The following is a 13,658-nucleotide window of genomic DNA, read 5'->3' on the forward strand; positions in this document are numbered from 1 at the left end:
GCGTGCATTCGTTCGTCCGCAACTATCAGATATTCTGATAGTTGGTGCACCGCGAATGCGTAGCCTGACACGAGGGGCATGCATGGCAATACCTGCCTCCGGCCGTCAAGCACAGGAATTTCTGCATGGCACTCTCGCTGGAGCCCGGGAAGCCCTCACGCACGCAATCTGTCCTCCAACTTTTGCACGCGCATTCCCGGACCATCGCCTCGCATATGACCAAGCAGTGTTGGACAACACTCTCGTTTTCTAGAGTATTTAAATATATATTTGTGGTTGTAGACTGAAAGCCGGCCCATTATGTCACAAGCTGTGACATCACCCCAATTTTGAGGTTCGTACTCACATCTCACCACTTCGTGCGTTATGCCTGTAGCCGCGCCCAGCAGTATGAATTTTTCTCATCCCGCTCTTGCCATGGGGAGTGTGCAGGTATTACCACGGCTTGACGACAGGCGCAGGCCAGATGTATTCAAATCTTCATCTGTCTCTGTTATCTCATCCTGGGCTGAGGGGATCTGTGCGACACTGAAGGGTATGTCTTAGCCTGCACATTTCTGTTCACATCGTGTCTAGCTTGTCAGAGTTTACAGGAGAGTCATTGTCCCTTGATCCCATCTCGTGTTCACGGTACACGGCCCTATACAACGCCTTGGAATATCTTCTTGATCAGCAAAGCAAAGGTGAGTGAATATGTACTTACTGTGTCTCGTCATGAGCTACTGACCGGATAAAGGCATAGTGATTGAAGATTATATTGACATCTCAAAATGCGAGCCGACGCGGTGGCTGTCTACATATGACAAAGTTCTCGAGGGCACTGTGCACTGTGCCGAAGCAGTATCTCTGCACGAGAATGGACAGCCGGCAGAAGAGGTTGGACATGATGATCTCCCTCAGCTCGTTGAATAGGTTGGGGTGATTATCTGGGATTAGCGTGAGTCCACAAATTTTACCCTTGTGTCTCTCTCATAAAAAGGACAGACTGACATATTCATTATTGACAGCACCCCGATGTGTTGCATTTGTATTTACCATGTCTGGGTTTAAACTCAACTGATGTTCACCGCAGCCGGGTTTGCTGAGCCTGAGTGTACTGTGCCATCAAGAGGCTGAGTATCTGTAGGGATACATACATATGTAGTCTACGGACCAGTCTTGGACTGGTTCAGACTAGTCCAGGACCGGTTGCAGTCTAGAATCAGTCCTAATCGGTCTGAGACTGTGTGAGGACTGCAGTCCTGAAGAGACTGCAGTCCTGGTCCGGTCTTTGAGAGTATAGCTATTTTTGGTCCCGGTCCCGGTCTTCAGTCCTGTTAAAAAATATAAAAAGACCGGACAGGACAGGACTACGCAACACTAGTCATACTGCCCGACGGAGGACATGACAGCGGACATCCTGACAAAAGCTTTGCCGTCCATGAAGTGCAAACACTTCGCTTTGTCCATGGGACTCTCAAAGGTTTGAAGGGGAGTGTTGCGATCTGAGATTGAGATCTTGTATGGCGCGTTTACAATACGTGCATGGTCTATTTCGTTCTTTTATTGTGTTCTTGTTTCTCATCGAATGTCTTGTCTCGCGATTATGAGACAAGACGTTTTTATCTTACTTAACCAGTATATTGAGTAGGGAATGCTCCAGAGCTTACACCTGGAGCATTCCGTGTACGTATTCTCATCCTAACTGTACACTATAGCTACTTACTAGCTGTGCAGTGACCCGCGTGTCACTGCAGGTATGAATTACAGAGCTTACACCTGGAGCATTCCATTGACCCGCGTGTCACTGCAGCTCCACTCTCCGGTCTCGTCAGCCACTCAACCGTACCGCTGCACTCCAATGGCTTCGCCCGTTTTCCCCATCGTATTCTATACGTTCACAGACATCTATGTAAAGCTCACGGAAGACACTCTGCACGGCGTCGATGAGGCGAAGCTGGGTGCCTTGCTGATTGACCTCTTCCCGTTCTGTGCATCATTCATGTGCTCAATCCTGGTGGCACTCAGGAGATTCATCATGATCCACAGTGGCCTACCTTCTGCACTGGTTGCCTGGATGTTCGTCGCTCACAGCCACAGCACGACATTGGCGGCCTGCCACCAGGAAAGTGCACAACTATCCATTTGATGATGTGTGGAAGCAAGTGGTACGTATCAATGTGTCTGTTCATCTGAGCCTTGAGCCTCGGATGCTAACTTAGACCGTAGGAAGCAGGGATCGCTCAACCGTCTTTCCTCTCTTCACATCTGGAGCAATTCAATCTGGAAGATGCCAAGGAGTATGATATGTATGACCTCAAGGGCGCCGCTGCTACCATCCTCACTGGCAAGTTATCTCGCTTATGCATGCAACTGTACCCCATCTGACACATCAACTTAGGTGGCGCTGAAACGGTTAGATCTTTTTCCTTTCACTGCTGTTCAATCTAATGGAATATATTCAAGACGTGGTCCCTGATACAAACATTCTACTTGTGCATGTTGCTGTTTCCGGAAGTGCAATGCAAAGCCCAGGCAGAAATTGACAGGGTGATAGGTCCCGGCAGACTGCCAGACTTTAGTGACCATGGGGCTCTACCGTTCGTGGAATGTGTCCTGCAGGAAACTATTAGGTGAGTGACCACCATGATACATGTGAGAGTGATGACCCACAGCGTATCCTAGATGGCATCCATCCTGTCGCCCCTCAGGGTCAGTCTCTCATCTGAGGTTAGTTGAATTCTTTGAAAGTCAATTGATTCTCCACTCTCAGGCATCGCTCACCGGACCACTGACGACGATGTTTACAACGGGATGTTTATTCCGAAAGGTTCGGTGATAATTCCGAACATAATGTAAGTGCCTCAAATACATCGACACAGCGTATCTGAGAATTTTGGCCAAGGGCGATGAGTCGTGATGAGATGATATACAAAGACTCGGAGGCCTTCAATCCCGAGCATTTCCTTAGCGCCTCCAAAGGCCCCGGCGAGCCGTATCTGGGTGCCATTTTCAGTTTTGGTCGGCGGTACGTACCCACGTAACCTCAAGATGCGTGGTCCATATGACAGTGCTTACAACACTCACAGAATCTGCCCAGGGAGGCACTTCGCTGAAAATGGTGTATGGATCATCATTGCCACCATCCTCGCGAGCTTTGATATCTGCAAGGCTATTGGCAAGAATGGGAAGGCCGTGGAGCCAGATGTAGCATTCACAATGGACAGGCTAGCAAGGTGCGCCAGAATTACACGGATGCGGTACGGAGATTTGCTAATGTTTGGCCGTCCTTGTAGTCATCCGGAATCTTTTGAATGTGTCTTTCGACCGCGCTCGGAGATGGCGAAGAAGCTCATTATGCAGCAGTCTACCTCAGATGAACTTTGATTTTGATGACGTTCTGGGCTTGCAATCAATGTCTTTCAATCGAAGATTATATCTCGGGAGGGACGGAGGGAGAGATGAGTATGTGCTTGATCGGAAATGACACCGGAATGATCAGGCTCCTAAAACCATCCGTTGCTATAGCGTTCTCACTCCTACATCCCAACATATGTTTTAAATGATCATGTGACATATGTTTTATGCGACTTACCTGTTTGAGAGACTATTGCCAGAAAAGGATAGCCGAACGAGAGGAGGAGAACGCTATAGGACGGCTGGCCAAACTGGTCGTCCGAGGATACACCGAGCGCGCACACCTAGAGTTTCCCGCTGGAAATCTCGAATAAACCCTAGCATGGGTCTTGTTGTCTGCAACGTGCGCGACCCAAATTCGGCGTTTGCGTAGCGCTCGTCGTGCACTCCCCCTTGTGTAGCATTGTAGAGATATGTTGTAAAGCCAAAGTACAGTGTGGTTCTCTTAGAAATTAATAGGAATGCTCTGGTTGTAAGTGTAGGGTCCCAAGCTGCAAAAAATCAAGTACTAGTGTGACACATCAACTTAGAGGCTCGCAGGTTGAGGGTGACCTCAGAGCAAGGATTAGACAACTTGGTGGTCTATCAATTGAAAATTTTATGCCGTGCCGTGCTCCCATGCCCCGAATCGACAACATTGCGCGAGGGGGAGCACACGATGAGCACTACGCGAACGCCGAATTTGGGTCACGCGCGTTGCAGACAAGAAGACCCATGCTAGGGTTTATTCGAGATTTCCAGTGGGAAACTCTAGGTGTGCGCGCTCGGCGTATCCTCGGACGACCAGTTTGGCCAGCCGTCCGTCCTATAGCGTTCTCCTCCTCTCGTTCGGCTATCCTTTTCTGGCAATAGTCTCTCAAACAGGTAAGTCGCATAAAACATATGTCACATGATCATTTAAAACATGTAGGAGCGAGAACGCTATAGCGACGGATGGTTTTAGGAGCCTGCGGAATGATATGAACCAGTGGTGTCGTTACTTATGCAGTACGTACGTACCTCATTTCACGCCATTAAGGCCGCCCGTCAGATCCAGAGCGTAGGCTGAAATTTGATTCGCGTGCTCGAGAAAGAACGCGGCTACCAAGTGCTGGGATCTTGAGATTTTTGCTGCGTTGGGCTGAGAAGAGAGAGCCGGTCGATATGCATAGTAGAACCGCTATCGAGCTGAAATTACAGCCCGACTCCTACTATAAGTTCGCAGTTCGGTTTCTCGTTGTGACAGTCCACCGACTCATGCAGGCGGTGCGACTTGGTGGCACCACGGTGCATGGTGGCGCCATCGCCCACCTGAATTTCCGGACCGTTTGATTTCGCAGTCCACACTATGAACGGATTTTTTTGGAGGGTCTATCTATCGATATGATATTTGCTGTCATCGTCCGGGTCGTCTAAAGGTTATCAGTCCGTCCCTTCCACCTCTCATAGGACTGATTTTGTAGTCTGCCTTTGGGAGACTAGTCTATAGGTTGTGTGCAATGCTGTCCCAGGCTGGTGTCGGACATGGCGTGCGCAGCCGACCCAAACCGTTTGCATGTGCTATTCGCCCGCGTTCTGATAGGCTATGAAGAGCCTGATTCTGCAGCGCCGGTTTGGCGCTGATGGTGAAAAACATGACCTGGTGTTTAGGAGGAGTTGTCGGAGTATTTGAAAGTAACAATCGTTATGTCGTCCGAACGGGAGAGTCCTTAGTCTTAGTATCGAGCGCATAGTTAGATAAAAATCGTCCAATAAAACCCTTCATAGTCTTAGTTCTCATGTTCGTTTTCATCTATACATCGGGCCGAATAGTCCCAGCCATACATTGTGCAGTCTACGTAATCGCCTTGAGATGCCCAACTACGATGCTCTAATGTACAGAACTAGCAGCTATGTGATACACAATGTGCTCGTGCAGAGCCATACAAACGTACTTTCATTCGGGTGTGGGTCGTGGATATCGGGGCGTCTCAAAGCGTGTATCGGTACCCGCTCCACTGGTCACCCTTCTCGCGCTTCGCCTCCGCGACGTCTACGAACGTGCCATTCTTCGCGAGTTCCGTGCGGTCCTCGTTAACTCCCTTGATGATCTCATCGCGCTCGCCGCGTTCCCGCCGCGCGTTCTCGCGCTTCAGCGCAACCAGGTACATCACAGACGTGATGAGCCCAATCCCGACGTACATCAGCACAATCCCATGCCCCAGCCTGTACCAGGGCGCGTCGCGCGCGCGGTACTATGAGGGAAGCGCGTCCATGTCACATATACACATAACACGCGGGTGACACTCACCACGTTGGACGATACCGCGCCGTTGAGGTTCCCGAAGCCGATCACCATCGCCAGCGATACGCTCCGCTTATACGACCCCTCGACGTTGTTCGACACCCACGCGACGAGGTTCGGGATGCTTGGGTAGATCCCACTCGCCGCCATGTATACGCCGAAATATGACAGCCCCGGACTCCGCGACGCGATCAGGATGATGTACCCCGCCCCTCCCACGCACAGGCATGCACTGCAAGTATCGGTCAGCACGAGTATGCGGCAGACTGTTGCAGGGAAGCGCACATGTTCAGATACCCGCGCCTGCCGTACCTGTCGGCGACGAAACCGACTAAGCAGGTGAACATGCATGCGACCACGTACACCGGAACCGTCAGCAGGTTCGCAGGCGTTGCCTTATATCCCAACTGTCCCGCAGTCAGCTTCACTGTTCGCTATAATTGCAAAACAGTACTCACCTCCTTGATAATACTAGGCAGGAATAGTGAGAACGCATAAAGCGGACCGTCGGTACCCATATATACCAGCACTGGTAACGAGAAGGTGAGTATCGGACGACCGTGTCATATCACACCCCACCACGCACTGCAAAGCCATGTCTTCCAATCCGTCAGGCTCTTCAAGAGGTACCGCTTCTTCAGCGTCTCGCCCGCCGCGCTGAACTGGTCATCCTCTTGCAGTCGCCGGATCACCACCGTGCGCTCAGCCTCGGTTAAGAACTTGGCGGTGTCGGGGAAGTCCTGGATAATCCAGAATGACATCGCGCCCGCGACTATCGTCACGAGCCCCTCCAGAATAAAGATCCATGCCCATCCCCCCTTGCCCCCGAGGCCGTCCATATTCGAGATAGCTGCCTGCGAAAACAAAGCGGTGACAAATGTCAGTGTCATGCACTGACAGCGCCGACTCGCTGAGAACCCGTGCGTACCGCGAGAAGCCCACCAAAAGCACCGGAGACCGTCGCAGCTGAGAAAAAGATCGCGGCACGCACACCGAATTCGGATCGTTTATACCAACTATACGGTGTAGTCAATGTCGCGCCACAACGGGGAACGCGAGCATGGAGACGTACCAAGACAGATAGTAGTTCACGCCGGGAAAGAGGCCTGCCTCGAACGTTCCTAGCAGCCATCGCATGCCTGCAGAAGAGCGTTAGAGCCGACCTTTACTTCCTTCGTTGTGAAGAGATGACATACCCAGAAGACCACCATCATTGGAGATGAGACCTTGACACATCTGTTGCACTCAGTGAGCTCACGGAGGTCGAGGAACGGGTGTAATACATACCATGATGACACCCCATAATACCATGAGGAGAGAAAGCCATATTGACGGTCGTAGGCGCTTCAAGATAACGTTCGATGGGACCTACGTGACGGGTTCTACCAACCGCAACTCAAAAAATCATAAAGAGAATGCATACCTCGAAGATCGCATACGGGAAGAAGAATATGGTAAGAGCCATCAAGTACTGCTGGTCAGATATGTGCAAATCGGTGACCATGCCATACAGCTGCAGGCATTCTCTGTGAGCACACTGAACCGACTTCACACCAGAGAGCCGCCAACTTACTTTCGCATTCCCGATACTCGACCGATCAAGGAAGCTCAGCAGGTAAAGGATGGAGAGCCATGGGATGAGGTGCAAGTCCATCTTCCTGAGCAGCTTACGCTCGTCCACGCCGCTGACATCGCAGTTGGGATTGTAGATATCAACGGTGGTTGCGGCCTTTTCGTCGAGCTGCTCCACCACCGACATTCGTCCCTTTTCATCCGAGGCGCGCGCCGACGACGGCGCCTGTTCCGGGTCACTGGGGGCCATAACGCTTTGAGTTGGAATTCGCTGTCACGGAAGACCGGTGGTAACGCCGTAAAAGGGGCGAAATGAATGGACGAGGGAGGGCTCAGAGCACATGAGGAAGGTCAATGGCTTTATATGCTCCCTGCGGTGGATCATGGGGCCTGCCTTCGTGGAGCTGATGGCCTCTGTTCAGGCACCTTGGGTGATCAGAGTATATCGGACCGCCACTAGCCAATTTATACGCAGCATGCCGTCCGCTATTGGCGTCTACAGTGGCTTGAATAATTTAGAGGCCTTGGCACGGTCCTCAAAGTCCTGGTCATCAAGTGGTCAGTGGGAGTCTTGCACTATTTATGAAATGTGCAACTCACCTCCAACGATGGGATGGCCCGCAGTGTTATGCTCGAACCCGATGAAGACAACCGTGACGATCTGAATAGGATCTGGTGCAGTCGCTTCCCCAGATTTCTGACAGGCTGGTAGGCGATAAAAGTTTTCGCGTTGTGGGGAAAGAGCGCACTGGTTTCCGAACATTCGGCGCCGGGTGAATAATATTTGATGTACTTAAGTTGCACTTAGCACAGAGATGGTTGTCAGTTGGTTGGCTAGTGGCTAGATTCGGGCGCGCGTATCGTACCGTAGTCACGGGTTGTGGAACCTCAGTAGCGGTTTATAGCGTATTGCAAAATTGCGTGAAACCCGCGGATTTCTCTGGCTTGTTTGGCCAGGGCAAATAAACCTATATCCGGTAGGTCGGGTGTGTGCCGACAGACCGCAGCTTCCGGCACTCTGGTTTACATTCGTCGTTCGCGCTTCGTGGTGGCTCAGAAAGCTTTCCAATGCACTGGGTACATGCTCCAAGACCCTTCTGCATGCTTTGTTTCTCCTAAATGATGTCCTGTACCTTGAATTGTAGTCCCCGACCCAACACCTTCCCCTTATGGATTTATTTGCGCAAGACAAACAGCGCGCAGAAATTACGCAACGCGCTGTACCTTTGTATACTCCGGGCGCCTGCACTGGCAGTTCTGGAAGCGTAATCGTCGACATAGGATTGGGAGAGTCTCTGACAAACTTAGGGTGGTAACTCGAAAGACGCACGTAACTGTCAGACAAGCCCTTCTGCAGCGGCAACGACGATTACGGCAACAGACGGCGGTGAGCACCTGGCATATCGCATTTCACTTATGTTGAATTCGAAAATTGGAGGTGATGCTCCGTAGCGGGCTTGGCAATTATGTCCTTGCTCATGGTCCGTGGTGGAAGTAATGTCATTTGTGCTGCTCGTCGTTTTTACGCCAGCAGTTTGTCGGTACACCATTTTATACCAACTTACTTTCTTGCTTTGCCTTCGCCTGCAGCCATCTCCGACTGCGGCAGGCATCGTTCTGCCTTCGATAAAATTTCTGGTATGGAATCATTCGATATCCTTAGGACAATGCCGCAGTTGAAGATTTCGCTAGTCACTCCTGGAAGGATCAGCGAATGTGCACGCTATCAAGACCCGATTTTAACGTCTTGCGCCCCACTCCAAAATTACCCGCGACTTTAGTTGGCTACTTCGAACGCCGGTTCCTCTTCGGAGATTAACCCTCTGAAGATTCTAGGTGAGATTTTGGAGAGGTATGGTGCTCCGTATTCGCGCGATATGCGTTGCTTGTCGGCGTTTATGTGTCACTTACGTGCGGTGTATTCTGTGTGCCGGTTAAGTAGTTCAGTCTGACCTACCTCCGAACAATGCCCAGATTGGCCGGGGCAACAACTGCAGCTTAAGGTGTTCGCCTTTATCTGCAAGGTGTACCGTGGAGACGAGACGGTAGGAGAGGTCCGCAGGTGCCTGGACTTCTGGCTTCGAGCGAAATTTTAAAGGACCCCATTGCGGACGTTATTAAAAGATAACCTCTCGAGATGCATAACCTTCGTGCGTACATTCCAATCCACGCTAGAAGGATTGAATAACGCCACCGCAGGAGTTCAAGTACCACCGCGCCTTGATTCTCCGAAATCACAGTTTTCGACCGTGGCTGTTTCGCATTTTTTCTTCGATAAGCTCGCAGACAAAGTTCGAGTCGTGCATGCGCTGCATATTTGGCGATGCACTCGTGTACTAGTCGGGTTCTATCGTGTAATCATCGTGGAGCTCAGTCAGACTAAGTTAGCTAATGTCGCACGTCCTTCCTTCCAGCATGGTGTGCAACTTATGTTCTCGTACTTTCCCTCATCGCGGACACATGGACATGGAAACGCAGAAGAATATACGCACACTATACCGTAAGAACGCACAGAGCTACGCCTTCACTTCTGAAGCTTTTCACACAGCCATCTTCCTCAATCTACGGATGGAAATTATCTACTATTTCACGTAAAGCCAAGTGCGTATGTTGTGACACTCAGGATGATTTTCACCACGTTCATTCGCACTTGGAGCCGTGCCTCAAGTAACGGCAGAACGAGCATCATCGCCCCACTCGGCCTAAACCACAAAACAATCCCAGGCTATCTTGATGGAAGCCCTATTCTTACTCGGTGCTCCTCTCTTCTACTTTCTGACCGAACCTTGCTCAACAGTTTTGCACTCTTGTTGGCCTCGTCTCGTTGGACTTACTAAGTCTGTGCTTCGAAGATTCTTATTATATCTCCTTGCATTGCCGCGCTGGGAGATAACAGTCGAGCCTGCCGTCATCCAACAATAGAATCTCAATTCAATCCTGCTCATCTCGCACAGGCTGTTGGACTTGTTTACTGCTCCTGGAAACTAGAACACTCCAACGCGCAGCACTCTGTTCGAGGACCGTATGTACGCCCGGAACTTAAGCACAACATTATGCAATATTTCACAAAAAATGGGATCAATTTTTCGATCGTTCATAACGACTCGGACCGCAGCCACGTTCTCGTAAATCACCTGAGTCCTTTATCTTGCTATGCATGACATCACCTGCTTTCCTCATGTTGCAGGTCCAGGAGGTCAAGAGAATCTTGGCAGGCCCAGTGTTTGCCTCTAGCGGTTGATACGCTGACTCAGGATTTATCCTCTCACAGCGACTACTCGGTCGCGAACCCTGACGGACGGGCGTATCGCTTTGCGTACCTTAATTTACGAAGATGGCAAGGATTACCCCGTGCTGGACAGCGGAGGAGGCCATTCTTCAATTCCCAGGAGCTCTTCGGCTATCGAATCACCACGATTGCTTCGATGAATACCTGCTGTCTGTACTATTACAGTCAAGATCCGAAAGATATTCACCCGTCCTTTCATACAGAAGTTATAACGCCGCGAAACATTTCAGCGTGGCAGCTCTAGTTATACGAGCACATATGAGCATCTTTATTGCATAAGTACAAACTCTCCCCGGGTGTTCTGTGCTCATACAAGAAAGGGGATCAACTCTCACGAAGTTATCCCCGCGACCCTCTTCACCTGTCATTTCACCCTCCATTATGTATTGTCTCGCTGAGCTCATCTCCGCCCTCCTGTCTTGTCCCGTGGCATACCGTAGACCCTCGTCCTTCTGGTGACGCTCGTGCACAACGACCCCGTTGGCATTTTCTCTTGTTCCATCCATTCTGCGCTTTCCTTCCTCGCGGTGGTATTCTCAGAATAGAAATGCTCTTCGCTCGACCCAGCCCATGCTTAGTACTACGTCTCGCCCGCTAAGATCTTCTGCGGAAGCCCGCCCGGCTAGTCTAAACTAGTCTGCGAGGTGAAATCTCGATACCGTACATCTCACTTGACTTCACAGTAATCAAGTGATACATCCTTGTTGGTAGCTCATCCACTTGCGAGCGTCTGGCCCCTTAAGATCGGCAAGCATCCGGGCTCTACTGACAAGACCTACTGTATCTGCTGCCGCAGCACAAGGACGAGCCAGCCTCGATTAAGCGGATCGACGCAGCGATCCCACACGATCGTCTTCCACCACCCAACCACAGGGGGCATTGCGGCGGCCTGGAGCTGTGCGAACCAGTCTGAGCTCCCCTCCCTCACGACGACGCCGAAGATGAGGTTTGTGCTGTGAGTCATGAGCCATGTACCACTCAAGTACGAGGTTGATTGCTTCATATTTACGTGGCATATTCTGCCAGTGTACAGTAAGAGTCTACTTTGGCACAGTGAGATCTTCTGGATTCTGACCCTTCGGCAACGTCTTGTGCGGTTGAGAACGGCGACGCAATCAAGTCTTCCTGCGCTCTTATAAGAACCCGATGCAGGTGTCATCTACCACCATCCCCCTTACCGCGCTGTCCCGGCCTTGGTCATTCCGTAGGCGGCCATACTCTCCACACGCATTTTCCATACCATGACCCGATCAGCAATAGCGGTGCTGATGACGACAATCTTTTTTCCCGTGCCCTTGCGGAGGAGGGTAGGAACGCATTGACGGTATGCACAACGCCTAGCACGTTGACTTCGAACTGATACGTCAAAACGCGTTAGCGGAATGGGGCGAGAGCGGAAGGAAGTACTAACTGATTGTAAGAATTCTTCGTCCACTTGTTCTTCGCTCTCGCTGGGTGACTGGAAAAAAGTGACGCTAAGTCTACCCGCAACTGAAGGGTCACGAAATACTTGGTCAGACCGCGATACAGGTTCGCGTTCTCTATGCGTGCGACATTTTGGATGAGGACGTCTAGTCCTCCGCCAGGCAGCTGTGCGATCTTAGCGGCGGCAGCTTATTGAACACGTTGCTCAGCCGGCCGTCATGTCGCGAGACTCGGAAACATCTTCCATCAGTGAATCATGATCCACGACATCGGCTTGGAGGACGTGTATATGGTTGCTGGCTGTAGCAACGACCGAAGCTAGGTACGAAGACCTGGCTTTGTCCCGCACTAGCATGGCAAAGACCGTAGACTGCAATCAAAAGTTGTCAGAGATGTAGAAGAGGCGGGATGAGCTGTGCGATAACTGGGACTTACCAGCTGTCTAACGAATTCCAATCCTATACCACGCGATCCGCCTACGACTGCGTATGAGAGCATTCTAGCTGCGATAAGGATGGCCACCTGTGAAGCATGCTACTTTCTACTTCTATGGTGCATCAGGTCTACGCGAGCACTGCAGTCTGCACCAATGAGGGTCCAATTATGCATGCCAAGGGGGCCGTCGCGCAGGGATGACTGTTCTGTTAGCACGGCAGCATGCCGCATCCAGACGTCAACGGTAATTTGAAGTCATCACTCCTGAGTCCTAGTGGAATCAAACCGCACGGTTCCTTGCAAACAGGCCAGGTTCGTATTTGATTAGGGCCTGACAATCATATCAATATCAGGCCTAAACTGTGGAGGGCAGTGCGGCACCCACCAATATCAATTTGTGCAGGGGATGTTGAACTTCCGCCCGTCCAGTAACGTAGTCAACTTATTCTACACCTTTTAAGGTGGACTTCCCGAGTCCGAGGACGGCGCACTTTCGCGAAGTGTATCGAGTTGAATGCGGGCGAGGCATCGACCCGTCGTTAATAATCGGCGGCCTGCAGAACCACGACTTCAGCACTTCGAATGTAGTGCGAGCGCATATGCAATATGGTGCTCAACACGCTGAGGAGACTGTGTCATGCGTATCGTGACCACCTCTCGCGTATGCATGCACTAGCAGACGAGAGTCTTGTGGATTGACGTCAACCATTTTATGTGCACGACGATAACATTATGTGGATGACTGGATCAGAACTACGCCAACGCGCATACGTCGAAGAGCGGACGCAACCGCTGTCCTGCACTATGCGTCGAAGACGAACTAAGATCGAGAGGAGCATTCCACCAAAGTGAACAACGGTCCCCTGGAAGAGCCTTTCCGCTGCAGTGGATACATCTCCTCCAATGGTCAAGCACCAGGACGGATCGGCACACAGGGCCTTCGTGTGCTGGACGCTATCGAGATGTCTGGCAAAGAGGGCGACAGTCCACTCTTTCTTTGACAGAGCCCTGCAGGCACTCGATTGCCCAGTTCATATGTAGCGATCTATAGAAAGATTGACTCAGTCATGTGCAGATATTTCAATGGCAGTTCACGCACCAGAGGATACACCTGTGATGATCGCTACATGCGCAAGGCTGAGCCAGCCCTGGTGTATCCAAACTAGTCTGCGAGGTGAAATCTCGATACCGTACATATGCATCCCGGTTAAGGACTTGCAGTAGTCAACTTGAAGTGATACTTCCTTGTTAGTAACTCATCCACCGCAAAACATGGCT

General features: G+C 51.0%; 4 protein-coding genes across 4 annotated transcripts; 1 reads left to right on the top strand and 3 right to left on the bottom strand.

Moving 5' to 3' along the window:
- Positions 1-1,840: 1,840 nt before the first annotated feature.
- Positions 1,841-3,366, top strand: SCP_1602400 (hypothetical protein; the record flags this gene model as incomplete). The annotated part of the gene is made up of 9 exons (XM_027764689.1): positions 1,841-1,970; positions 2,029-2,147; positions 2,209-2,288; positions 2,602-2,612; positions 2,665-2,691; positions 2,753-2,834; positions 2,885-3,007; positions 3,069-3,215; positions 3,276-3,366. 9 exons carry the CDS (start codon positions 1,841-1,843, stop codon positions 3,364-3,366), a joined length of 810 nt encoding a protein of 269 aa, XP_027620490.1.
- A 1,979-nt stretch (positions 3,367-5,345) lies between these two features.
- Positions 5,346-7,481, bottom strand: SCP_1602410 (Uncharacterized transporter; the record flags this gene model as incomplete). Its single annotated transcript, XM_027764690.1, has 11 exons — positions 5,346-5,609; positions 5,666-5,891; positions 5,945-6,066; positions 6,118-6,188; positions 6,246-6,513; positions 6,588-6,675; positions 6,732-6,798; positions 6,856-6,895; positions 6,947-7,027; positions 7,083-7,172; positions 7,233-7,481. The coding sequence occupies 11 exons, from the start codon at positions 7,479-7,481 to the stop codon at positions 5,346-5,348; spliced, it is 1,566 nt and encodes a 521-aa protein (XP_027620491.1).
- Positions 7,482-11,295: 3,814 nt separating this feature from the next.
- SCP_1602420 (hypothetical protein) lies at positions 11,296-11,523 on the bottom strand (the record flags this gene model as incomplete). The annotated part of the gene is made up of 1 exon (XM_027764691.1): positions 11,296-11,523. One exon carries the CDS (start codon positions 11,521-11,523, stop codon positions 11,296-11,298), a length of 228 nt encoding a protein of 75 aa, XP_027620492.1.
- Positions 11,524-12,150: 627 nt separating this feature from the next.
- Positions 12,151-12,443, bottom strand: SCP_1602430 (hypothetical protein; the record flags this gene model as incomplete). Its single annotated transcript, XM_027764692.1, has 2 exons — positions 12,151-12,315; positions 12,381-12,443. 2 exons carry the CDS (start codon positions 12,441-12,443, stop codon positions 12,151-12,153), a joined length of 228 nt encoding a protein of 75 aa, XP_027620493.1.
- Between the last annotated feature and the right edge of the window lie 1,215 nt (positions 12,444-13,658).

Source organism: Sparassis crispa (genome assembly GCF_003851025.1).
Source record: "Sparassis crispa DNA, contig_000015F, whole genome shotgun sequence".
Classification (NCBI taxonomy): domain Eukaryota; kingdom Fungi; phylum Basidiomycota; class Agaricomycetes; order Polyporales; family Sparassidaceae; genus Sparassis; species Sparassis crispa.